This window comes from Amphibalanus amphitrite, unplaced genomic scaffold, assembly GCF_019059575.1.
Source record: "Amphibalanus amphitrite isolate SeventyFive unplaced genomic scaffold, NRLGWU_Aamphi_draft 000587F_arrow, whole genome shotgun sequence".
Taxonomy (NCBI): Eukaryota; Metazoa; Arthropoda; class Thecostraca; order Balanomorpha; family Balanidae; genus Amphibalanus; species Amphibalanus amphitrite.
In genome coordinates, this window is record NW_024882081.1 from 247,218 (window position 1) to 273,818 (window position 26,601).

The following is a 26,601-nucleotide window of genomic DNA, read 5'->3' on the forward strand; positions in this document are numbered from 1 at the left end:
GAATGCTGTATTTTTTTTTTATCCACGGCTTGGTGAAGTGGTGCCATATGATAGCCGTTTTCACGAAGGGCTATCAGATGGTATAACTCGCTGTTCTGTGCAGATTTGGTGAAATACCACTCCCACGAAACAGTCACCACGAATAGATATGATCACATTTGACCAAACCTCCCCAGTTGCTAGAGCGGGCGGCCCGTCAACCAGAAACAGGGGATTGGGATCAAAAATGAGTATCGTTTGGTCTCGAAGCCAAGATTACGGGGGGTCTTTTTCTAGTTAACATTAGTCAGTCGAGGGCATCCGCTCCTCCCGAACAGCTGATGCCTTACGGGCGCGAAACGTACCGAGACTGTTAGGGGCTATAACGGACACCGACGGACCTATTGAGCTAATGGCCGGGGAGCAAGTGACATCACATTACTATGACACCACAGGGAGTTACAAGTTGACCCTCTCCCCCCCCCCCCCCGCCTATTTCTCTTCTCCCCTGCAATTGCCTGTAAATACCCGACACCCATGCATAACCGTCCATCGTTACCGAGCCATCAACGTGAACATTTCACAGTGGCGTGATCTGGTCTCGTCTGTCCATTTTTCACATTGCTCTGGTATACCCTGCTCTGTGACGTCACAACACTTACCCCAGTGACCCAGTAAACGTTACACCCTTTTCGCCTATCTGACCCTCTCCTCCGTCTTCTCTGCCCGGCAGGTCACTATCTGCTCATGAGCAGCCACCGGAACGTGACGCAGGCGCAGATCTGGTCGCCCTGGTACGAGGAGTCCGGCGAAGACTGCCGGATAGAGATGGACATCTGTTCCCACACCCTGAGGCGCACCAAGATCGCCATCGTCATCAACAAGGAGCACGGCGATCCGGTCTACATGTCCTGGCACCCCAAACACACATCCGGAGAGTGAGTAAAAAAATCTGCCTGCTTTTATAGCCCTAAATTTAGATGACTAAGCGGATAGGGATGTTCCTTTCCATAGATTTGTGAGCATGGGATTTTGCGTAATTTTTAACATATTATGCGATCAGTGTCTTATTTCATAAGGGTTTAGCGTGTGATTTTATTTAGGTCTATTTTAACGTTTTTGTTTCTACATAAATTGTTGGTAACAATGCATCGTAAAGGAGTTTACTTAGCAAGGTAAATCAACACATTACACATTACTTTATCATCAAAATGTTAGCAATTGACATACATGTGTTAGTGCGAGGGGGCTGTTGAACTTCCTAAGGTAAACATCAAATACGACATTGGCGATTCAGCAGGCACGTGAAGTGTGACGGACCGAAATGTCGCGTTTCAGGTGGAACAAGTTTACAGAGAAAATAAGTAAAATCAGGGAACGTTTTCATTTGATCATTGAGATGAAAGACCTCGGCGGTAAGACTCCAAATCACATCGGGATCGACAACATTCTTCTGAAGGACTGTATGAGAGGTGAGTGGCAGGGGTTGTCAAAGAAACAGTCCCTTATTGTGCGAACTGCATTGGCACACGCCCGAATAGTGGGCACCTTGTACAGCGGCGCCTGCCTGCTGCCGACTCCGTAAACCCGCCTCAGCTGGGCTTAGCGCACGACGGCTGCCTCTGCGGTCTGAGACGGCCCACACCTGCTCGGGAGTGTCCCCCCCCCGCTACCTCCCCACACAGGTGGTCCATGTCAGAGTATTGTGGGCGACCCGTACCGCTGTTGTCGCTGCCGTAGATGGCACCTTGCCATTGTCAGGTCGTCAGCGTAAAGCGCTTAGTGTATTTTTGTGTGATTGGTTCAGGTTCTGTATGTGCGTCGATGATGACATCTTCATAAAACATGTCTGTCCGGTGTTTCATGTGTCCGCTGGTCTGTGTTTGCCGATATTTGACCGCTGATCTGTGTCCAATGACCTCTGTCCGTTGGTTCATGTGTCCGATGGTCTGATGGCTCTACCGCTGCACTGGTCTGCATCTGGTCTGTGTCCGTTGGTCTGTGTCCGCCAGCCTGTATTGGCTATAGCCTCTGTCCAATGGCATATGTCCGGTCCACGAGTCCGCTGGTCTGTCGGGTGACCTGCTCCCCAGTCTGAATCCGCTAATGTCGTCCCCCGTCCCCGTCTGTCCGGGAATTTAGTCCCCCCGTCTGTGACCGGTAATGCCACCCGCCCCCCCCGTCTGTGACCGGTAATGCCGGAGCCCCCCCCCCCGTCTGTGACCGGTAATGCCGGAGCCCCCCATCCCCTGTCTGTCTGGCCGGCGTGCCCGCGGCAGGCGCTGCGATTATCCGCCGTGTCGGGAGCCATTGACGGCCGCGTGCTGACGGCGCTGTCGTGTCACCCTGTACCGGGGCCGGGTCAGAGCCAGAGCGCGTGCCACACGCCACGGCTAGTGGCAGGAAACGCGCAAAACACTGCACATGAGAGCGCACGACACTGCACAATGCTGCACATCAGGAGCACAGCACAGCAGCACAACATTGCACATTGGGACACACAACATTGCATGATACTGCACACCGGGAGCACACGGCACAGCACCAATAACAGACACGAAGGACACAACGCCAGACATAGTAAACCCATTTTAACACTACACATAACCAACAGCACATCAGATTTGGAGGTTCATGGTAAAGCAGACCAGAGAAACCAGCGCTCACAGTATAGCACAACAGGTAGGTATAGGGATTCACGCGTCGTCTCGCTGTATGTAGATATGAAATGTCTTAATGAAATAATAACTTATTCATTGAAAGCACGACATTATGAAATTTCCGCCCGTTTCAGAAACGCAGCCGACGCAGCAGCCGTGCGACTTTTTCCAGTGCTACAACAACAAGTGTCTGAGCGCCGACGACGTGTGCAACATCAAGAGAGACTGCCACGACGGCGAGGACGAGTCCGAGGACCAGGGATGCGGTCAGTTCCACGCCGAGCTTTTCTGTAACACATTGACGAGGTCTGGCCTCGGAAGACCGTAGATAAATAAGATCACTAATTCGGGAGATGCCTAATCATGACATAAGTAACGTAATCCCATAATCCGTACGATTCTATCAATCACTCCAGCTTGGATCAAAGCTCTCAGCTTACAGCATCGGTTTCTTCCACAGGCAAGACCCCGCCAGGGACACCGTGCGACTTTGAGTCGGGCCAGTGTGGCTGGAAACGGGGCCAGGGCGAGCTCGAGTGGAAGTACCGTTCGGGCCACGAGGCGGCAGCGTTTGGGCGGACCCCCACCTACGACCACACCGTGGGAAACGCCAGTGGTGAGTGGAAACAAGAGAAACGCCAGTGATCAGTGGAAACAGGGAAATGCTAGTGATTAGTTGACCCTGGGAAACGCCAGTGGTCTGTAGAATCCTGAGGGACGCCAGTGATGAGTGGCCAGAGGCAACAGGAGGTACAGGTTTCGGTGTGGACAATGGGGGTGCACCACCGGTTACAGTGCATTACTCGTGAAGGGCTCCGCATGCACCAGCTACATCTTCCGTTTACATTTCGATGCGAACGTTTATCGGCCTAACTTTCACTGGCTTCTAAAGTCTGCCACATTGACAATGAAATCATAATTCAGCGTGCGTCATCTAACTTTACAGGGTCACTGGGTGGTACCTCAGGCGAATATTTCAGTTATGCTCATGACCCAGCACGAGGTATTTCCTTATGATAAGATTCTTATATGTTCCGGAAATGAGAGTCAAACTTTGACAGCGTCAGGGAGGGAGGTTTGTGAGGTTTGTCAGAGAGCTTTGTCACCTCACAACTTTTGCACTTTTTCTGCTGCTGCAATTAACAGCGAATTCATCAAGCTATATAACATTTTCTGCCACCACCAATTATGTGTCTTGGCGGGCGCAGCTGATGCACTCATGTGTAACTGCATAGCTGTATAACCGAAGTGCAGTAGGTGATTGTCGTGTTTGCGCTGCAGGCCATTTTATGCTGGCGGAGTTCATTAGTGGCCTGTTCTCGGCTCACGGAGAGCTGGTTTCGCCGGCGTTTCCGCCAATGCCTGCCTTCAACAGCGACCCACACTCACCCTACTACAAGTCGTGCAAGGTCAGTACGGGTGGTGTTTTGGCGGCTTTGTTTGCCCCTGGCGACCTTACCATCGGCTTTTGCTATGCGCTCAAAACAAGATTCTGTGTGTGGCATGCTCTGCTCTTTGCAGGCAGCTCTTTTGGGTATACATATGGTGGTATGGACGCACATGTTGACTTTTTTCTTAGCTGATGCAGGCGTTTGGGGCGGCTGATATCTAACGCGGGGGTAGGGGCGGCTGGATCAGCTGATGCAGACAGTGGAAAGAACTGAGGCCGTGGCTGTCGCGTGGGATCGCTCCTCACCCACGACTGATGCGTAGGTAGAGAACGAACCCCGTCACCCCATGTGCTCAAATGGTCGCAGTTCATTCGAACGTCACCACGATACATAGAGCACACATCTGACGGTGAATTGTGGACCCATCTACCTTGCTGGGTCTGACGCGCCGAATTATGTAACGGCCAAATGTGCACGCCTCCACCGGCTCTGTCGCTAAGCCTGTCTGGCACCATTTACCTGCGCCAAAGTTGGCGTGATTGAAGCCAACTCGTCACAGACTTAATGCTTGTTTTCAACGTGAAATGTGTCACAGATTGTTCAATTACGTAAATCACCAGCTAAGCGATTTTGCAGTAAATTACATCATTTGCTAAAATTTATTATCGAGACATTCGTTTATTATTTATGAGCATTGAAAGTTTGAAGTTGGGTCACTCCCCGATTTTGTCCACAATAGGTGAAGGGCGGGTTTAGGAGCGTTGTATCCCTGCTATCTTCGAAACGCACAATGACATTCTCGTTTGTCCTACAGTTCCGTTTCTCCATCCACATGACGGAGGAGCACTCTGGGGCAGCGTCCGTCTACATCCTCGACTCGCACAACCGGCAGGAGGTGTGGCGCTTCTACGGCAGGATGAAGACCAGCGAGTGGTCGCAGGAGGTGGTCGTCCTGCCGACCAGCTTCAACGACAGGTGCGCTAGTTGGGAGTCTGGGTGAACACACACTTTACCTTACTGACAGCCGTACGGCTCTAGGTTATCCATCTTTTGCCGACCTTCTCTCGATGTCTATAGGCGATCTATAGCGAAACGAGCAAATATCACCCGCACAGCTTAGCTTGTGTTGGCACATATGATAGCACGATGTGTAAAATGTATGTGGAAGGGTCGCAAATACATGTCTATGTCTATGTCTATGTATCTGATGAATAAGCAGACAATGTCTAATTTTATTCTTGTGTCTCCGTTTCAGTTATTACCTGGTCATTGGAGCGGCAAAAAGCCTCTCCAGCAAGGCCTCAATCGGGATTGACGATTTATCGTTGAGCAGAGAGTGTTTCGCCCAAGGTAGGCTCACCTCTGGAAGCTTTTTCATAAAAAAAACGTTTCATTATTTTCTCACACGGCGCTGCAATGACCGACGTTTACTTCTTCCTTGGACAATATACCAATCCACGCATCTAATGAAGACATGCCATTCCTATTTGTATTTCCACTTCGCCTCAAAGTCATGCTGTACACGAATAACTTTATTTGACTGATGCGATAACATCGGTTATGGTTATGCCATATTGTCAGCTACCGTTCTACGTTCCAGGCGTACCAGACCGGTACCGTCACCAGTACAAATACAATCTGAGCAATCCAGACACCTGGCGTAAGTACTGGCACTTGTGGATTGCACGCTTTCTATGGCTGGGAAGTGGGAACATATACATAAACATTGGTTTGTGATGAATAATCATCTAAAATTTTATTTTAAATGTTCTTCATACGTTAGTGACCTCATTGCCTCTAACAGACGGTTTAACGTCTGCGAAGTGAGATCTTACAAAAGCGGCTTCCCTTGGCGTCACTCAAATACCCACCTTCGATCGATATTGTTTTATCCTCGTTCATGCTTCATCTAAGTACCGTTTTTTTTCTCGTGCATTAGACTCTTATTTCATGGTAGTGGGCGCTGCCAAAGCCGTGTCTTGAGGCCTACGTTTTGTTAGGTTTGTATACATGTTTGTTGATGTTTAAACTATAATATAATAGGTGCGTCAGAGTGATTAACCCTCGCCCGCACATGGGGGGGGGGGGTGGTTGCCACCCCCCCAGGCAGTCTTTCTGCTCTGCACTCAACATTTTTAGAGCTAGAAGGCTGATTTTTCGTATAGCTGCTCGTCTGTCCTTTCTTGATGTCCACTGAAAATTTCAAGTTTCTGTGATTTTTGGTTTCGGAGATATGACCTTGTTTTTCAGGTCATGTCATGACCCAAATGGCCAATTCTCAACATCTTGCGTTTGCCATGGGCCTTGTGAGCTTTTGACACCCTGATTTCGGCCTTTTTTGCCAGTCTTACCTCCCACCTATCATGGAACATGTTGTTCGACGATGTACAGGGGTCAAGGTCAGGGTCAAGGTCAACCTAGGTCATCTAAGATAGTTGCGTTTTAGGCAAGCGGAATTTACTTTTTGTGAAGTTTTTTGACTGCATTTTTGGTAAAAGCTTCTCAGATCATGATTTCATGTGATATGGACCCAAAAACAATCGGTGCACACATCAGTATACAAACAGACACACACAGACATACAAACACATATAATTGACCTTGACCTAACTTGACCTGAAATGACCTCAGCAGCAAAATTCTGGTCGGATAGTGTGACAAAGAGGTTCTAGCTGGCTTGGCACCAGAAAACAGCATCGTCATCGGTATTTGATAAACAGCGCACTTGATATCCAACGGTGACCCAAAACAGCAACATTTTTTAGTTTGACCTGACCTGGAAGGTCAATGACTGACCTGAGAAGGTAAAACTGGGTATCATTGGATTCGTCTCTTCCCAAAGAATCTTTTTGGTCTTTACTGCTAAGCTCTATCTCCAACAGGAACGAAATGGCGCGGGGAGGGGGGGGGGGTGGCAACCCCCCCCCCCATGTGCGTTCTAGGATGGGAAAATGGCATGTGCGGGCGAGCGTTAATTCATTTTAAACGATGCGCTATTTGCTGTTACAGTTCCGAAGACTCCAGCCCTTCCAGAACCGAATGGCACAGGTAAGTCTACATTTTTTCTTTAATATGCCTTTAGGTTGTTTGGATAATCACTACGTTTCCATGACACGTCTAAATCGATTTAGCGAAATTTCACGTGCGTTTTTCTCGGAAACTATTTACCTTATGCAAAAAATGGGCATATATATGGTTTTAGCTAGCACCTAATCCTATATTTACATTTTTAAATTATCCCTAAATGCTATGCTGGAGCAAATCCATTTTTCAAAATCGGCTTAGCTTGTGCCATGGAAACGTAGCCAATGCCAATCATGCGTTGTGCTTAGAAAAACTCGTCAGTTGCACACACTTGCCACATCGAAGAAAATTCCATCTCAGCTCGATTAGTATAGGCACAAATATCGAAATCGAAATCATCGAAATTATGCGTAAATGCAAACAAATGAATTTGTAGTTGTTTAGCAGTCGGTGTGCCCATATTCAAGTTCCAAGATATATTGCAAAGTCTTTTGCGAATGAATTGTAAAAAATTTAAAGGTGCTATCACAGACTTTGCTTTCATCGCAATTGACAGGCTATCGGTGTGCCCCACCATTGATAGTACATACATAGACGGGCACACACACAGTCTGAAAGACAAAAGCACCTAACTTCTAAGAACCCGCTTCGGTAACTTGCTGTGGAAGCAATTTCTGTTTAAACATTTCGCCCAAGTCGTTATTGGCAGTACTGCCTATTAGCTATTAGCTATTAGCCTATTAGCTATTCGTCATCACGCACCATTGGCGGGCCGCACGGTCGGTGCGTTCGGTGGTGCCCCCGCTGGGCCTCTAGACGGGCTGTTTTTGCCAGGCTGTCGGTGGGCTGTCCCAGCCAGCCACCGCACTGAATGCGTTCTGATCACCGCGGATCGGCCGTTCAGCGCTCCGGGCCGCTCGCGCCGCTGAACGCCGCGCCTGCGGCGGTCGGCGCCGCATTGACTGAATGTCGCCACTGACGCAGCGGGCGCCGCAGCGTAACAGCGGGAGCGCTGTGTCGGCGCTCATGTTTCGTGGCGTTTTTGCTCGCGTTGATGTGGTTCTGATCAAATTGCGGCGATGGCATTAGCGTAGGTGGCATTGTGGTTTTAGTGTCTTTTGTTCTATTACTGGCTGTCAGAGACCGACACGCTCCATTACCTTTGATGTTAAAAGCGTATACCTAATCCTATCAGCGGGTGCGGCATTGGTTGACAACTATAGGGTGGCGGAATGGCCTGTAGCTACCAGGTCCCGCTTCTTTACTATCATATTATTTCAGCCTGTAATGTTCAGCCGTCACGTTGCCCAGAGTGCATTCACCTCACAGGACAATGTTTTATGACAAATTCAAAACTGAGGCGGAAAGCGTCATCAGCAGGCGGAAAGCGTCATCCACAGCCCGCTCCGCTCCGCTCCCGTTTCAGTGTTCTCATTCGGTACCTGCGGCGCCTCCGGTCGCGATGGACCGCAGCAGCGCGAGTGTAACGCCGCCTACAAGAACCGCACGGCGTCACACGTCAGCGTGCTGGACGCACCCACCTACAAGGGGGTCCAGGTGTGGCGAGTCCCGGCCACCGGCATCTACTCGTAAGTGGACATACGACAGGAAGGAGGCTAATAATTATAATAGCACACAAGTGCAGGTCGTGTGATGCGTTTGAAAAGTAAAAAGGTGTAAAAACTGAACAAACGACTAAGTGTATGTCAGAGTATCACTGCATACATTGTAACGGTTCTTTGGGTACATGCCATCTATATTATTGTCGTTCAACAGACTAAACAAATTTTCCTGAACGTAAAACACAGGCATTATTTTGTATTGTTCCGTCTGATGTGCTTAACCCGCGACCGCCTGGGGGGGGGTCGGATCCGACCCCCCCCCCCCCTCCGTTCTTCTTGAATAACTCATGAACCACTTTCGCTATCTACTTGAAACTTGGCATACCTTCTCCCCCATCAATTTGACGTCTCCTGTGCAATTTTTAAGAAAAAATTTCCAAACATTTTTGAGATATATCGATTTTAGTGATGTAACTACATGGCGTTTTTAGTCAAAAAGTGGTAAATGTTTAAAAAATCGCCAAAAATCAGGGTTTGAAGCAAATTGCAAATTAAGGACATCAAAAGACGCAGCTCAACGGGTTCTTTAAAATAGCTATCTCGAATTTTCCATAAAATGCGTTTTTCACCCCTAAAAATTCAAAAAACTATATTTTTTGGAAAACAGCTAATAAAATCCAAAATTTTGGGAATTTCCAAAAAACCGGAATATATGTTGTAGAGCTCTATTAGAACATTAGATGCCCCAAATTTCAACTTTCTATCTTGATTTTTGACCCCCAAATTGTAAAAAATAGCTCCAACATGCATAGGGCATGGTGACGTCATAAGCATTTTCGTGAATTAGAGGCACTTCTGAACATCGCATGTGAAAACAAATGGCACCACTAGATTCCTGGGACAAAGCTCGTCTAGAAAAGTGCATTTTTATGTCAAAAATAAAAAGTTGAAAAATTGACCTTTTTTTCTTAGCCCTCGTTTAGTTATGTATAGTATAAACGATTTTTTATGCTTTCAATGCACACTTATCACCAGCACAGTGACTTGGGGTCACATATAACCATTACCATCGGATTCGGCGTGAAAAATAAGCCATAAAACATGTGTCGCACGCCCATGTAGCAGAAAGTGAAAACCGTGACCTTTCGTGACCTGACCTGACCTTGACCTGTACCTAGTATGACCCCTATACGCACATGGTACCTTCACTAGGCCTTTGAGGTCATTTTTGGTGAGTTTCGAGCAGCAGCTATCGATTCCGCTGTCCGTAAGCCGCACTGAAAGAAAAAATGACACCCTGTACGGGGTATTGACGGTCATGTCAAAAATAACACCCGAGTGGGGTGTTTTGAGGGGAGTCGCTGAGCTATTATAAATGGGGTGTTTGGCGTACACCCCAGGAGGGTTTCGACGCATAGTGGGGAGTCGCAGCCGCTAAAGGGGGGTCAGCGCCGGCCCACATGGGGTTCCGTTAGACTGCAGGTGACACCCCTCAAATATCAGCCGAGCACCCCTTTTTGGTTCCTAAGCACACCCGACAGGGTGTCAAAGTACCAAATTAAGGTGTAAAATCTACCAGCTCGACTCCCCTGTTCTTCTGATACATCTCCCCATATTGTTCCTGACCCACACACGGGGGACCCCGTGCCTTCAGCAGGGAATCGCTCAGAGCATCTCTACTCCCCTATACTTCCGAAAATTACCCGTCGAGGGTTAAATGTTTTTCGGAACGAGAATCTCAGACTATATTTATAACCGGGTGAGGAGTTACTCTTTCCGTTCGCGGCCTTGCGGCGCCCTGTAGTGTGCACGACCAACGTATGACACGGTAATCAGTCTAGATATCATCGTGATATAGTTGGCCACTCTACGCTATGCACGCTTTTGCCTTAGCTCCAAACATGCACCAGCCATTCGCGAAAAACAGGTCCCGATTTTACCAACTTTAGTTTGCGCCATCTATCGGTAGGATTTGAAGCTCTACCTTCGGCCTACCGATATTATCCTTCGATACGGCGCACACAAAGCACGTTAATGAACACGAATGATGCTGCGAGAAAGGGCGTCTCCAACACCTTCGGTGAGGCTAAAAAACATTCGCAGTTTACGCGTCCCGAAAGAAATATAGCCGAGAACTCAAATATCAGCCGAGCACCTCTTTTTGGTCCCTAAGCAACCGACAGGGTGTCAAACTCCCAAATTAGGGTGTAAAATACAGCAGCTCGACTCCCCTGTTCTTCTGATATAACTCCCCACATTGTTCCTGACCCCCACGCGGGGAACCGCGGGCCTTCAGCAGGGAGTCGCTCAGAGCAGCTCTACTCCCCTATACTTCCGAAAACCTCCCGTCGAGGGTTTAATGTCTTTCGGAATTGATTGATTGATTGATTGTTGTTTAGGTGCTTCCATGGGCGTAGGAACTGCTGGAACATTGTGGGTGCATGGGTGCAGAAATCCAGCCATGGCTGGTGAAGCGGGGGGGGGGGGGGGGTAGGTAGCGACACCCGAGCGAAGGCTCGTTACGAGCTTTGCTTTGAGGGGGACTGTATACCATGTCGAAATGGTACCAACCGATAAGTGCATTTGGAAGCATTTATTCCCTTGCATGTGTAGGGGGTTCGGATGAGCCCCCCATGGTTTTTCGCAAATAGCTCGCGCCAAAACCGGCCCACCGCGACGAAACTTTAAGTACCCTCGAGTTGATCAGGTTTACACCTACTCTGAAAATTTCATGACCTTGACCCAAAAGACCTTTGACCTGTGACCTGATTCTCGAGACCATGTTCGGCCGGACTCGCGATTTGGCGTATGTCAGCTCACATTATCCGCGCGTTTCCAGTCTTTTTGTGATTGTAGACGTCCAAACATGTGAAATTATGTTCGTCCCATGCATTACGGTGGGTGTGAAAGTCACCTGAAGGTCAGGTCATGTCATTGACCTTTGATGACCTCGGTTCACTTTTTCGAGTATTGCATGTTTCTTGGGTAGTTTTTCGGGCTGATTTCGAATTTAGCATCCATTTGAACGTTTACGAAGTAGTTTTAGTGCCTTCGTAACATGCTAAGACGCCGTCAGTGGTAGTTGACAACTACTTTGGATAGCCGGTAGGACGCCTAATGGTTGACCTGACCTGACCTGACCCGATCTGGCCTAAATGCATGAAGAAATCATCTGTCATCAAATTTCGTGATTCATCAGCATGATATTCGTGATCAGCACCCCGAAAAACCCGTTAACAGCTTCACTTTACGCAGTTCTAGCAGGTCCCGATCTTCCCGACTTTTGGAACATTGACCTGACCTGGAAGGTCAACCAATGACCTAGGACCTTAAAATTGGGTATCATCGGCTTCCTCTCGTCACGGGCAACATCCTCGTTTTTTCCACGAAGCTCTAGCTCCATCACCCCCCCCCCCCCTCCCTCTACACATTAGAAGCTGGAAAACGCCGCACAATTGCAAGGGTTAATATTGTCAATATTGACTACCGCAAAAAGTAAAAGCGGCCAACTTAGCCATTTTCGAAGATATCGGGCTAAAAATTTTGACAGTGGGTTATCGGCTCGGTATGTGTTCAATCACATGCTCCATTTCCTTTTTTTCTTCAGCACAAATGTAAGTTTTGAAGACCATCACAAAAGCAAATGCTTCGAAAGATGGATAGTGGGCAACATATCCTGAATTTGCCGTGCTGCATGGAAAGTAGTGTTGATGAGAAAAGGGGTTTTTGGTTCAGATTATTGTGGGTGCAGAATACATTGTCTGCACCCACTGGAGAAATATTGTGGGTGCAGCTGCACCCTTGCACCCATGGTTCCTACGCTTATGGGTGCTTCGGTCCGCTTGGACCATTGCGCATGCCATGGGTATTTAGCTACTTAAGTGTATCGAAGATATATAATGACAATGTTTATATGCGATGGAGTCTTTCGGAACGAGAATCTCAGACTATATTTATAACCGGGTGAGGAGTTACTCTTTCCGTTCGCGGCCTTGCGGCGCCCTGTGTGCACGACCAACGTATGACACGGTAGCTTTTTAACCAAGAACTTTTGTAGGTTGGAATAGATTTTTTGCGGATATCTCAACTTCTAGACGTCCAATCGGCTCAGGCAAAACACCACGCGAATTCAAGTTTTTTCGCCAACCATATATATCATTTCGATGCGTAGCGATAGCGAGCAAAGATTCCCTAGCGGGCCTTCGGCCCGCGAGGGCACTTTCCATGTTTTTATTTTTGCCCAAGGGGGCCCCCTGGGCACGTCGCCGCCAGCCATACCGCATTTGCGGTATTTGCGGTATGGGCGGTACGCCCCTGACTGAGGGTCGCAGCGACACTTTGGAATGCAACACGGGGTGTCACTCCAGGATAATGACACCCCAGAGGGGTTTCAACGGGGGTGTCTCAGCGACACTCCAATTTTTTGGCCTGCATTTTTTGGGGAGTTCGCTAGCCGAACCTCTCCCAAGGGGGTCATGTACATTTTTGGGGCGTCAAAAGGTAATGGGGTTCCCGTGTCGGGTGTCACAACACCCATGACATCCTAAAATCATGAAAACGGAGCCTAATTTAGGAGTATTTTGGAGTATGGGGTGTCAGATTGTAAGAAATGGGGTTCCCCGATTTTTTTCAGTGCGATTCATGCAAAACCCCTGAATTTGACCTTTGACCTGACCTTGACCCGAAAGTTGACCTCAATCTTAAAATCTTAAGAGTGCTTTGGGAAGGTCTCGTAGAGACCTTTCGAACGCCGCCTCGCGGGGCTCGATACGACCATTGGTTCTCGAGATAACAGGGGGGGGGTCGGATCCGACCCCCCCCCCCAGGCTGTCGTGGGTACGGAAATAGCCCAGGCGGTGCCGGGTTAAGGCGTCTGTTTGATGTATCCTGTGAATACCCGTGCCGTGTCCTATGGGGTCCATCTGGCCTGTATTCTGTATCCCCTGAAAGGCTGGTGGTGCGCGGTGCCGTCTAAACTGACCCCGTGTTCGCGGTAGGCTGGTGGCTCGCGGCGCCAGCGGAGGCCAGGGGTTCGACACCTCAAGCCGGGTCAGTCTGGGCTCCACGGCCGTTTCCGTGGTGTCGCTCACGGAGGGAGAGGAGGTCTACATGGTGGTCGGCCAGGAGGGCACCGGGCCTTGCAACAAGGACAGCCAGGTCAGTCAACAATCTCTGCAGCAAGGTTAGGACAGCCAGGTCAGTCAGGTACAAAAACAGCCAGGTCAGTCACCGGGCCCTGCAACAAAGATAGCCAGGTCAGTCACTGAGCCATGCAACAAGGACAACCAGGTAAGTGCAACACCAGGATGGCACCGGACCTTGCAACAAGAACAGTCAGTCAGGTCAGTCAGGTCAATCAGGTCAGCCACAGGACACTGCGCAGCAAAATCCGTCGTGTCAGTCTCGTCAGCCACCCGGTCTTGCAACAAGAACAGCGAGGTAGGTTGGGCCAGGTCAGCTATCAAAAACTGCAGTAAGCGTAGCCAGGCGAGTCACGACTGACCTGGCCAGCAGAAAGAATCAGTCACAGCGGCGGCGGCAATGCTTGTAAGGAAGCTACCAATCGGATCAGCCATTAACAGTTGGTGACTGCGACTAGCATACCTTATCTGCCATACCGACTAGCATACAAGTCTTTAAAAAACAACAATAATACAGATGATTAAAATTTTAAAAGCTACAAGAAAATAAGGATAATTACACACACAAAATATTTTGTTTCCATTTCTGTTTAAAATATTGATAATTGCTTTAAATTGTCGATATATTGTGGAACCATTTGCAAGTTCATTTATCGTGCACATACAATGCTGACAAATCTGAAAAATTACATCGGCCACCTGACACTAATGTGAGACAGCTGTTCGTTCTGTGCCTCCCCTGCCGCCACCACACACACCTGTGGCGATATAGGGTGACCCGTAAACAGGCGGATATGTTAGGTGACTCCTTTTAACGAATAACGTGAATATTTTCGGCAACAGGCGTAACGCTTCGTAAAGCGAGGAATTATAACGAAAACTGAAGTGTACTCAAGAGATCTGACCAGGGCTCTGACCAGTGCCTGACCAGTGCCAGAGGCTGAGCTTTGTTTTTGTTGATGCAGACGCTATCAGATTTCACACCGTCAACAGTAATGTCAGTTATTCTGTAATCGTTAACCGTAGCGGCTACATCAGTGCCTGAGACATACGGAGCTGTGGGCTAGCGGCCGGGGACTGCGATGTCGCGGAACCGGGACGGGCTGATGGTGCACGCCGCGCGGAGGGGGGGGGGGGGCACCAGGCGGACAAGATGGATGACCAGTCTGCGAGCTGACCCTCCATCAGCTCTGGCAGGCTCCTCTGATAAGCGGCATCGGACGCTGAATCCATCTTCAAATGCACTTTTATTATTGTAGTCGGAGGCCAAAAACAGGCCTGTCCAAGGAGCACTAGATTTAGTCCTTAAAGTGGGCAACAAAAATGTAACGTTAGGTAGGAAAGTTTTGTTTTTAGGTAAGCATAGAAGGTGAATGGATTATTCGCCTCCGAATATTTACCTTTTATTGCGAGTTCAACAATTATTGGAGGAAAGGCGTGTGAGACGATGTGTATGTCGCTCATTGACCTTACCCTTTTATTATTTTTTTCTTGTCAACAAAGCTCAACTGAATCATTACCTATCATTTAGGTCTCACTCCTGGACCTCGTTTCATAAAGCGAGTCCGTAACCTACGCCGGTTTTTTGTCTTGCATTGCAAGTGCATGTGAAGCGATGACGATAGTTTGAATCGTTGAATTTATTTATCTTGCAAGCAAGAACAGAAGGGAGAAGGGGAAATAATTTTATCGCTTCACATGCGCTTGCAATACAAGCCCAAAAACTGGCGTAAGTTACGGACTCGCTTTATGAAACGAGGCCCATTACGAATCTCCCCCACTTCTAACCACCCGTCGCTCTTTTTCAACCTCACCGCAGGACAACTTGAACAGGACGCTGGAGCGGTGCAAGCCCTCCACCCACCCCACCGACCTGAAGGTGCTGCATCCGCTGCACGGGTTCCGCTCCGCGGCCTCCGGCTACCACCGGCGCCGTGGCCGGCGCTGGCTGGCCAGACGCGACGGCAGCATTCTCCACAACCTGAAGTCGATCACATTCGTGGGCGGCGGCGGCGGCGGAGGAGGAGGAACGTTCGTCTTTCTGGTGAGTGACCGCGTAGAGATGACTTTGCGCACGACAGACATGCATGCGTTCGTGTCTTTTCTGTGGAATTGTGGATGCCTGCGAGTTACGAGTATACCTATTCATTGTGTTTGATATGCACCACTCATTTTATATGATGAATTGCGTTAAAGGGCTATCCCACCTTTACATTAGGTTTGAGTTGAGATAGCCAAGTTTGCGGCGAGGTCCAGAAACCACTATCTATCTTGGTTGCAACCCCCGCGGCCTCGTGGTGTTGAAGAAATTCGTTCCCTTCATTTGAAAATGGGCCTTGCGCAAGGCCCAATCTCTTAACCATTAACGGTAATCTGATGACGTCATTTGCCTTTTGAACGCCTGTTCAAGTGAAGTATCACTTGATTTACGAATAAGCCAATCAGAGACACTTTTGTTATTGTATGAGCCGAGTCATATTTGAGAGCAAATACCTATATTTGCTGCCAAATTTCCCCCACACTGACATGAAGTAAATCCTTCATTACGTCACAGATCCGATCTAAATGACGTCACGATGAAATATAAAAGTCGCAATATCTCAAAAAGTATACGATGAAAACGCGTAAAAACTTGCAGAATTCGTCACAATATCATCAGTAACATTTCCGAATCCTAAACGGGACTTTTTTGAAGGTGGGATAGTCCCTTTAAAGGTAGTGTGCCACCTTCGAATGATTTCCCATTTTATTTTTCCTAGGATAAGAAGCTTCTGTTTTTACCTAATATCGCAAAAAAATCAAAAATGGGCCTAAAATAGTGCTTTTTCGCCTAAAAGTTTATCGGTTTTTCGATATGTATAACAATTATAGTGGGCTGACCTGCAAACAGGCGTCGGCAACAATCACGAATGCGGCGCACATGTGACAATAAGCAAAGGTCATTATAGAGTTACGACGTACGGGAATGAGTTATCAGCTGTCTAATCGTAGACAACACAATGTCGAATTTAAACTGTAAGCCTGTATTGGTATTGTTTCTTTAATTTGGCCATGTCGAACAATAATTTATGGTTTGAAATATTATTTTATGTAAAATAATTGATATGAAACAGCCGTCTCTAAATTTATGACCCCATCTCACCACATGAAAGTGGCAGAATTGACAATGATCAGCTGACGCATTTTTCTTGGCCGAAGTCAGAGCGCGCGGCCCGACGCACCACCACCGCACCACAAAGTATGAGCAGAAGCCACGCCCAAAGCCAGGGCCCCGGTAACGTGAGGTAGCCGAGTCGGGGCAGCGTGCGCTGACCCAAGCCGGGGCCGCGGCTTTGGGCGCGGTCTACCGCATCCCCGCGGGCAGCCCCGGGCTATCACATGACACCGGGAGGACGCGCGGCCCCGGCTTGGGTCAGCGCACGCTGCCCCGACTCGGCTACCTCACGTTACCGGGGCCCTGGCTTTGGGCGCGGTCTACCGCACCACCTAACCCGCGACCGCCTGGGGGGGGGGGGTCGGATCCGACCCCCCCTCCGTTTTTCTTGAATAACTCATGAACCACTTTCGCTATCTACTTGAAACTTCGCATACCTTCTCCCCCATCAATTTGACGTCTCCTGTGCAATTTTTAAGAAAAAAATTTCCAAAATTTTTTGAGATATATCGATTTTAGTGACGTAACTACATGGCGTTTTTAGTCAAAAAGTGGTAAATGTTCAAAAAATCGCCAAAAATCAGGGTTTGAAGCAATTTGCAAATTAAGGACATCAAAAGACGCAGCTCAACGAGTTCTTTAAAATGGCTATCTCGGATTTTCCATAAAATGCGTTTTTCACCCCTAAAAATTAAAAAAAAACTATATTTTTTGGAAAACAGCTAATAAAATCCAAAATTTTGGGAATTTCCAAAAAACCGGAATATATGTTGTAGAGCTCTATTAGAACATTAGATGCCCCAAATTTCAACTTTCTATCTTGATTTTTGACCCCCAAATTGTAAAAAATAGCTCCAACATGCATAGGGCATGGTGACGTCATAGGCGTTTTCGTGAATTAGAGGCACTTCTGAACATCGCATGTGAAAACAAATGGCACCACTAGATTCCTGGGACAAAGCTCGTCTAGAAAAGTGCATTTTTATGTCAAAAATAAAAAGTTGAAAAATTGACCTTTTTTCTTAGCTCTCGTTTAGTTATGTATAGTATAAACGATTTTTTTATGCTTTCAATGCACATTTATCACCAGCACAGTGACTTGGGGTCACATATAACCATTACCATCGGATTCGGCGTGAAAAATAAGCCATAAAACATGTGTCGCACGCCCATGTAGCAGAAAGTGAAAACCGTGACCTTTCGTGACCTGACCTGACATTGACCTGTACCTAGTATGACCCCTATACGCACATGGCACCTTCACTAGGCCTTTGAGGTCATTTTTGGTGAGTTTCGAGCAGCAGCTATCGATTCCGCTGTCCGTAAGCCGATTCATGCAAAACCCCTGAATTTGACCTTTGACCTGACCTTGACCCGAAAGTTGACCTCAATCTTAAAATCTTAAGAGTGCTTTGGGAAGGTCTCGTAGAGACCTTTCGAACGCCGCCTCGCGGGGCTCGATACGACCATTGGTTCTCGAGATAACAGGGGGGGTCGGATCCGACCCCCCCAGGCTGTCGTGGGTACGGAAATAGCCCAGGCGGTGCCGGGCTAACAGGCGTGTTCGAAGCCGCAGGAGATGATGATGAACGGGTTTATCGAAACTTGATTGGATGAGCCTATCGGTAATAGCGATTTCAGTGTGTGCATTTATTGTTCATAGTGGTGTGAAATGTGGTTGGGGTACGACCGACAACCCGTCGGGGCGAATTTCGCACTGGGGTACTCAAAATTTGAAGAATTTAAAACGTTTCTATGAGTTTTGAAGGTATGGATAAGTTCTAAAAATCCGGTTCTCCTTATCTGGGCCATTAACTCCATACGGTCCAGGAAAGCTGGCACACTACCTTTAATCCAAGACCACTCTAAATGCTTAGGGAATAAACATACTCGCAAGACTTTGTCACGTGAAAGTTTTCTTTTCTTATAGCTTCAATGACCGCTAACATTTTTATGTTAACATTCATTAGACTTTAGATCCTTTCTATGAATGCGTAACACAATATAATGTAATCAAATTAGGGTTAGGATTGTCGTTTGTCGCACATTGTCTGCGTCAGATTACAACACTTACCTAGAACGGAAGGCTAATTGAAATGAATGGCTGGTGTGTGCTGCCGAGGAAGGCTAATATCCGCCATTGCTAAGTCGCTGTATGTGGCGGACGCAACTGTCTGGCGGTTATTTATCCTCATAGGTCACTGGGGTCGGACGGCCATTTACAAAGACCGGTGGTGTGGTGGGGTACGCTCGGCTGGGTCCAGTGATACAAAACTGGCGCACTTTATCTAAAACACTGTTTGCTGTTCCGGAGAAAAACGTAGCAATGTGGAAGTGGCTACGGAACCTTTTTTCAATGAATTCCCCCTACGTACTTACAGCAACGCTATTTTGTTGATTCCGGATAAACATTTATGATCTTTATGGGTTGGCGTTCTTTTCAGAAGAATAACGGCTAAAGGGCGTGCTCATACTTCTCAGTTTTCCATTTATAAAATCACATCATCATGCCAAAGAGCTGCATTTTCCCAATGAAACTCCTATGCTGTGCCAATAAGACCTCTTTCTCACATCTCACGCTCTTTCCAGTGCTCGTCTACATTCAAATGTCCTGTAATGCCTCTTCGAGTAGTGACTCTCAGACGCTCCTCCTCCAGCTGTCGCCAACCCCACCCTCCATGCTGACGCAGGTGAGGAACAGTCAGCGCGTGCCTCTGGTAGTAGCCGCCGGCGGCGGAGGCCTCTCCGACAAGAAGGGCGTGATGCACTCTCCAGATGGGCGAGGCGAGAACCACACCCTGGGAAGCGGCAACGGTCGTTTCTCCGACTCGGAGGCCGCTGGTGAGTAAGTGGGCCCGCGGGTTGACGGTCGAGTCGAGCCAAGGGGTCTTTTGCCATAGTACTTGCGTTCTTACCTGCAGGTTAACCCGCGCCCCACTGGGGTCTGCGTATAACACGCCCTACTGGGGGGGGGGGGGGCTATTCATAGTCCCCCCCTCCTAACTCCGAAACTACTGGGCCGATCGTCAAAATTCAAACGGCGTCTGATAGCCCCGGAAAAACTGTCGAGCGAAACCTAATTTCATTGACCTCGAGGTCACCGATGACGTCACAGGTCAGGTCAAAGTAAAAATTATTAGCATTTTGGTTTCTTCACGTTTTGGGCTTTGGCCGCCGTCTTACAAGTCAGATCAGGCTCATTTTTGGTTCACACACTCGTGAACAGATGCTCTAGATACTCTGAGGGTACCAAACTTGTACTTTGATTTTCAGGTCAAGGTCAGGTCATCACAGGTCACGAAAATATTATATCATCCGTCGGTCACGTGACACATGTTTTATGGTCCATTTAGGTCAGAGATTTCGAATTTGATGTCGTCTGTGTCATTCGAGGTCATTTTGAGTCAAATTTAGCTCAGGTCAGGTCACTTTCAGGTCAAAAAAGGTCAAATTTTGAAGTTAAAATTTTTTAACACAAAAGGTGTCTATTGGATGCAGTTTGAGCTCAGGAGCACGATGGTGCTATTTATATTGGCGTACGATGCCAAAATTGATTTGAAAAATTAATAATTGTGAATTTTTTGCAATAATGCGTATAACTTGGCCATTTTTGAAGATATTTCGCTAAAACTTGCTAGAGTTAGTCATAATAATGCGTTCTATCACATATATTCCGGTTTTTTCGAAAAGTCAAATTTTTTTGAAAAAATGTCAAAAATATAAATTTTGAGTTTTATTATATAAAATTGCCGAATTTTTTAAAAATTCGAAAATCTGAGATAGCAGTTTGATAGCGCAGTCTATTCTGAGTCCTCTCATGCAAAGAAATTGGATCTAGCTTAAAAACTGAGCTCTTGGGAGCGATTGCCGTGGTTCAATGTTTTGCGTCGAAATCGGCCGAACATGACGTCACTCTGACGTCATTTCCGGCCGACCTATGGTAGGTACGAAGTTCAAATTTTGACACAAGGTGTCAAATTGATGCAGCCAAAGGTACTGAAAGTTTGGTGTCGATACGTCAAGCGGTTTGAAAGTTATTGCAGAAAAACGGGAGGGGGGGCTATAAATAGCCCCCCCCCCAGTGGGGCGCGGGTTAAGTGTCAGGCCTGCATTTACTCTGACTTTTTTGGACTCTGACCTCCGCTGACCTCTAAAGGCCGAAACAGATTCTTTCCGCGTTCAGGAAATCGCATGCGAGAGCCTATTCAAATACATGGAAGCACGCTCGCATCAATCGCACGCACCTCCCGCAAGCGATTGATGCGAGAGAATTACAATGTATTTGAATAGGCTCTCGCATGCGATTTCCTGAACGCGGAAAGAGTCTGTTTCAGCCTTAACACTCACTGATCTCTGGTACTATCCTTTCGGCCTTTGTTATCCGTTGGTCGGGTCCTTCGACTTCATCTGCCTTCTGCTGCCGTCTTAGCCCTGCTGACCTCTTCTCCCTGCTGACCTCTGACCCCGGCCGTGGCCGTCAGGTGCCGGCGGCGGCTGGAACGACTCAGAGCCGGTCGGCGCTGGCGGCTGGCCCCTGTCGCTGGGGGCGCGGGGTGGCGAGCCCTGCGCTACGGCTGCTGACTGGAGCACTTATGGTGGCTTCGGCGGCGGCGGTGGCGGCTGTAGAGGCGGTGGCGGTGGAGGTGGATACGCAGGTCAGTGCTGTTAAATGGCGAGGCTTGTTTGCAGGGTTAGGTCATTCGAGTGTCAGTGGCATGGATATGACACATCAATAAGGAAAATTAGAGATCCTTTGACTATGCCATAATAGTTTGCAAACTCAGCGAAAGGCGCTAGCATGATGAATGGTCATTGGTCATGGATCGTCGACACGCGATTGTCGTACCCTGACTACAGCTGACCTGGCACCGAATCATTGATAAGTCGCCGATATCAACTTGCATTAGATGGCTGTTGTATATTTTCGCGACACTCTTTTACCTTTCATTTTTATGGCTTTGCTGGCATTAGTTTGGCTTTGTTTCCTCATAGTCTAAATTCATATCACCAAGGTGACAAACTGCCCCGCCGGGCACCTGTTCAATTGTTCATTGTTCCATAATTCCCCCATAGACTGACGGGTTCAACGTTGTTCCCAGGAGGAGACACGATCGATGGTGTGGACAAGAGTGGTCGCGGCGGCACCAGTTACACATCTGGACTGTACCGTGTCGTAGATCCGGCCAGTCACATCGGCCCAGGGGAGGTGCACATCATACCGGCCTTCAAGGTAGGAGAGGGAGAGGGAGATGGAGAGGGAGAGGGAGAGGGAGAGGGAGAGGGAGAGGGAGAGGGAGAGGGAGAGGGAGAGGGAGAGGGAGAGGGAGAGAGAGAGAGAGAAGGAGAGAGAGAGAGGGAGAGAGAGAGAGAGAGAGAGAGAGAGAGAGAGAGAGAGAGAGAGAGAGAGAGAGAGAGAGAGAGAGAGAGAGAGAGAGAGAGAGAGAGAGAGAGAGAGAGAGAGAGAGAGAGAGAGAGAGAGAGAGAGAGACCTCGCGCTTCATTTGCACCGTTTCTGTTTTCCACCCAAGCGGGTGGCTCGCGAGTCGCTGCTGTTAGTCCGACTACGACCGGCAAATATCCACTCTAGGCAGCTGGATCGACGGTAATAGGCAGCAGCCTTGACTGATGCGCTGCTAGAAGAGACAGAAAACGAGGCAAACAAGCCGACGGTTCCCGGAACTTGGCGTGTTACAGATGCAGAATAAACAACTGGTCCGACAGAACGAATAGGAAGTAGATAATACACATATTTCGGACGCCGAGAAAAACATGCTGGGATAAAATTTGAAACTGAGACACTTGTAATTGTTTTCACATAAAGACACTAATGCCTTGATGTTGTAACTGCACTGCACAAGTTCCTAAGTGCGTCTCCTTCACCTCGACTCTACGTCTCTGTTTTCCGCTGTGCCCTGCACTCCGACTCTGTTTGGGTGTCCTCGACACTTAATACACTCCTGCTATCGACTGGCCGGCGGCGGCGGCACCTCCGCCCGACTCTGATTATTCCACTTGAGTCAGTGATTGGGACGCTCGCCGCGCCGCCATTGGCCGCGTGGTGACACAGTCAATGTCGCTGATGGGCTGTAATTGCCCTGATGAGACGGGCGATGGGCGCTGACGACGGTAGGTAGCGGCGGAGGAGGCGGTGGAGCCCCGCGCCTCTCTGGAGATATTGCATCGGCGATTGGCGGCCCTCAGATAGACCGGATGCGTCCCCGCGACAGGGTGTCTGTTGGGGACAGGCGCCGCTTCAGAAATCCACTTACATCGCCTCGTGTCGCCTGTAGCTATTGACGACTTCATAGTTGAATGGATATTGCGTGGTAAATAAGGAAATAAGGAAACCAAATGTACGACGCAGTGGCGCAGAAAATGATGTTATCGGCACAGTGGTTTGCTGTTTTGTATTCGCTTCTGTCAGTGTGCCACCAGATAAATGTTTATACAGAAGACTATCATAGATTTGTTAAGCTTAATGAGACACGCGATGTGGTGTGTGTGGTATGCAGGTTGATAACTGAACAAGCTCGACAAATGACATCCGTTTGACAAGGCGTCTCGCTAGCTGTCATCCCGTCACTTATTTCTATAAGTTTACTTTTTTATACTTCCAAAAGATTTATACTTTATTAGCTTATTTTCTGACTTAGATACTACTAGACTTAGCTGACTTAGTAGACTTTTTTAGCGTGGATGTAAAATCGATGAAACAACATTCAAATTACCGAAGCGATTTCACACAGGCACATCCATTAAATCTATTGTGCTGTGCGCACTAACCTTCTATCACACGTTTGGCAGGGCTGTCAGTGCGAGCACCTGTGTGTGGCCATCAACAGCCAGATGAGTTCGGTGCGCTGCATCTGCCGGGACAACTGGACGCTGATGGATGACAAACGCTCCTGCCAAGGTGGGTCACCCATTGTCACACTGTCACCGTCACTCGCCAACGACATAAAGGCTTTCAGTGGCTACTGATATAACCTGTACCTGCATGCAAGCTGCATTACCAGCTGTCCACCCAGCTTACCGAAAAAGAAATGAGCGTTCAACGTTTCACTTCTTAAATAGGAAAAAAGTCGACGTCTGTAGTCGTTGAACATCATACATGTGAGGTGAACGACTTGAAAGGTTTCAGCCCGTTTTTGCCTGTGATGGTCTCTGAGTCTGAATTAGTTACAACAAAAGACCATCTGGCGATTGGCGAATCAATACCAAACTAGAACATTAAAGACAAAAGGAATTAAGCTTTATTGCGCATTGCTCAGAAGGGACTGGTTTGAAGGTTATGTATTGCTAAAAGCTTTTAATAGTGACTGTTTGAGGCTACTGTTTTCTTTTTCAACGGGAATGTTTTTCCCATGTATAGCACGTATATTTATGGGTGAACTGTAGTTGCCAAGCGTAAATTGCATCCGTATAGGTCTGATGGCACGAATCATTCCTTCCAGCCCCCACCTTAGCATCCCATCCGGCTCTTATAAAAATGTAATCCCGCTTTTGTCGAGAGACAATCTTTTTTGTCTCCTATTCTCCATTCAGCATCGATCCCGTTCAATTCCTATTTCGCTTAGCAGCAGCTGGAACGGAATTGAGTGGAGCGAATTTTTCCGACAAAATTTACATTTACGAGGCAGTCATAAAAGACCATTTCTCCTAGAACGTCTCGCTGCGGCCCACATAACCCACCGACGCTTTGGCTGTCAGAGCCGTCTGCCGTCCGGCTACCGCCGACCCGGCCGGCCGGCCGCCTCCAGATCGCCTGCATGCAGGCAGCAGGAGCAGGGCCTTGCCGGCCGGGGAGGGAAGGGACGCGGTCACTCGCGCGCGCCCGCGGTCAGCCGCGCGCCGCCGCCGCCTCTCGTAATCGATACGGGCAGCTATGAGCGATACGGGAGGGAATTGGACGCCCCGGCCGATCGGCACCTCCGCCGCCGAGCGGCCCTGCGATCGCGGGTCGCCGGTGGTCGCTATATCTGGAGCAGATTAAAACCGCCACCGGCCCGGGAACGCCGCGGCTGGCCGGTGTGTACCGGCGGCCCTGCCTCGCCACCTCCTGGGAACAGGACGGTAGCGGTACCACTCGCTAGTTACAGACCGCTCTGCCGACGCGTTGTCATCTTTCTCCGGGTAGTTGCAGGCTGCAGCTATACAGAGGCCCGTTGTCACAAGGTTTTATCTCCCTGCGAAAAATCCCACTGAAAGCATTGAGATGTTACGGTATTTTTAAACCATGCAGAAGTTCACATATGACGTCATAAGCCAGTGACCTGACCTGGCCTGAAAGTGGCATTAGTATCACAGAACCGTTTGAAATAATGGTCAGGTATGTCAACTTTCAGCTTCCCGTCGCTAACGAACGCGTTCCGAGCAATTGCAAGGAAATTGCCAGGGGTTAACACCCCCTCCCCTCCCCTGAGGTTCAACCTCCAACGCCACTCAAGAAGCATGGATACCATAATGATGGTATATGTCGGCATGCACCTCGACCCCAACATCTCTCTGAATTCCACCTCGCTGGAACCCTTTATCGCTCTCCGGGACAACCGTCTCGGACAACAGCGGAGGATCACAGTCTGATTTGCCGCTCGCGCTCCGTTGACGATCGCGTTTCACGCCTCAGCGGCCGCTGCGGCGCTCCAGCGATCTGTGTGGAACTGCGACACAACACGAGATGGACACAAGCGGAACAACACGGCTTCCGGCGACTGATGCCAAGCGACGGCGGAGCGACGGACCGTCCCGCGGACGACACGGCGTCGGACGGCGCAGTGACCGATACTGTCGGTCAGCGTGGACGACATTGGATTTCCGCTTAAAGTGTGCAACGGAGGAGGATATTCCGAAATACATGCGATTCCTGCGATGGCGATACATGCGGACGAACAGAGTACATGTCTGTGTAAGCATTTCACAACTAATCATCGGGGTTTTCCCCGCGGTGGCTCATTTCAGAAACATATAGCTACGTTATCAGGCTTGTAGGTATTAGCTGTCCTCACAGTGCGCTATCATTCTGTTTGTTTGTTTTTATGTTGTAGGATACGTATGACGACGATAAGGAAAACCTCGTGACTCCGGATGTATGATATCGAAACGTGTCTATGCAAGTCCCAAACAGGCTGTGAGGGCGTGAGGCATTCATTATGTGTAGGTATTGAGTTTGCATGGCCAGAATACGTGCTCTTCAGTATACGTAAGCGTATTCATGTTCGGCTCATTGCATTTTAGGTGTTTCCATATGAGGCACGACTCTAACAAGAACGCAGAGCAGCGACAGACCTGCACGCCTATCTTGAATACACAATGTGCAGCTGCGTGCTCTCCGGCCGTGCAGTTCACCGCACTCTGCTCTACCGTAGGTGCCGTTTTGCGTCGTACCCCTGCACCGAATGCCGCTGCATGCGGCGCGTCTCTCGGAAACACTAGCCGTCCCGATAAACGAGTCTGTTTGCCTTTCACGAGTGCTGACGTCATTGGGACTCCCGGCGGCCGGCTGGGCTTTGTGAGCGGTCTGATTGAGTTGAGTCAGTGCTGGTCTGGCCGCGGTAGCGGAGGGTGCAGGCGATTGGGCTCGTGCTCTCGAGTGTGTTTGAGTCGCCGAGAGACCGTGATGGGACTCAATTGAAGAGGGTTCCATCTGAAGTTTGGCAGCTTAGTGCAGCTGTAACTAGGATGGCTACAGTC

At 48.7% G+C, this 26,601-nt stretch overlaps 1 protein-coding gene across 1 annotated transcript in view; it reads left to right on the plus strand.

Annotated features, from left to right (window-relative positions):
• LOC122394360 (leukocyte tyrosine kinase receptor-like) overlaps positions 1–26,601 on the plus strand; it is an 89,639-nt gene that overhangs the window by 32,217 nt on the left and 30,821 nt on the right. Inside the window, exons 2-17 of the mRNA XM_043391194.1 lie at positions 713–917; positions 1,318–1,451; positions 2,774–2,905; positions 3,100–3,255; positions 3,921–4,048; positions 4,845–5,005; positions 5,286–5,380; positions 5,631–5,690; positions 7,040–7,078; positions 8,481–8,643; positions 13,614–13,773; positions 15,577–15,801; positions 19,602–19,752; positions 21,393–21,566; positions 22,011–22,141; positions 23,716–23,824. Of these exons, the coding sequence (XP_043247129.1) occupies positions 713–917; positions 1,318–1,451; positions 2,774–2,905; positions 3,100–3,255; positions 3,921–4,048; positions 4,845–5,005; positions 5,286–5,380; positions 5,631–5,690; positions 7,040–7,078; positions 8,481–8,643; positions 13,614–13,773; positions 15,577–15,801; positions 19,602–19,752; positions 21,393–21,566; positions 22,011–22,141; positions 23,716–23,824 (2,223 nt within the window). The remainder of the gene's footprint in view (positions 1–712; positions 918–1,317; positions 1,452–2,773; positions 2,906–3,099; positions 3,256–3,920; positions 4,049–4,844; positions 5,006–5,285; positions 5,381–5,630; positions 5,691–7,039; positions 7,079–8,480; positions 8,644–13,613; positions 13,774–15,576; positions 15,802–19,601; positions 19,753–21,392; positions 21,567–22,010; positions 22,142–23,715; positions 23,825–26,601) is intronic.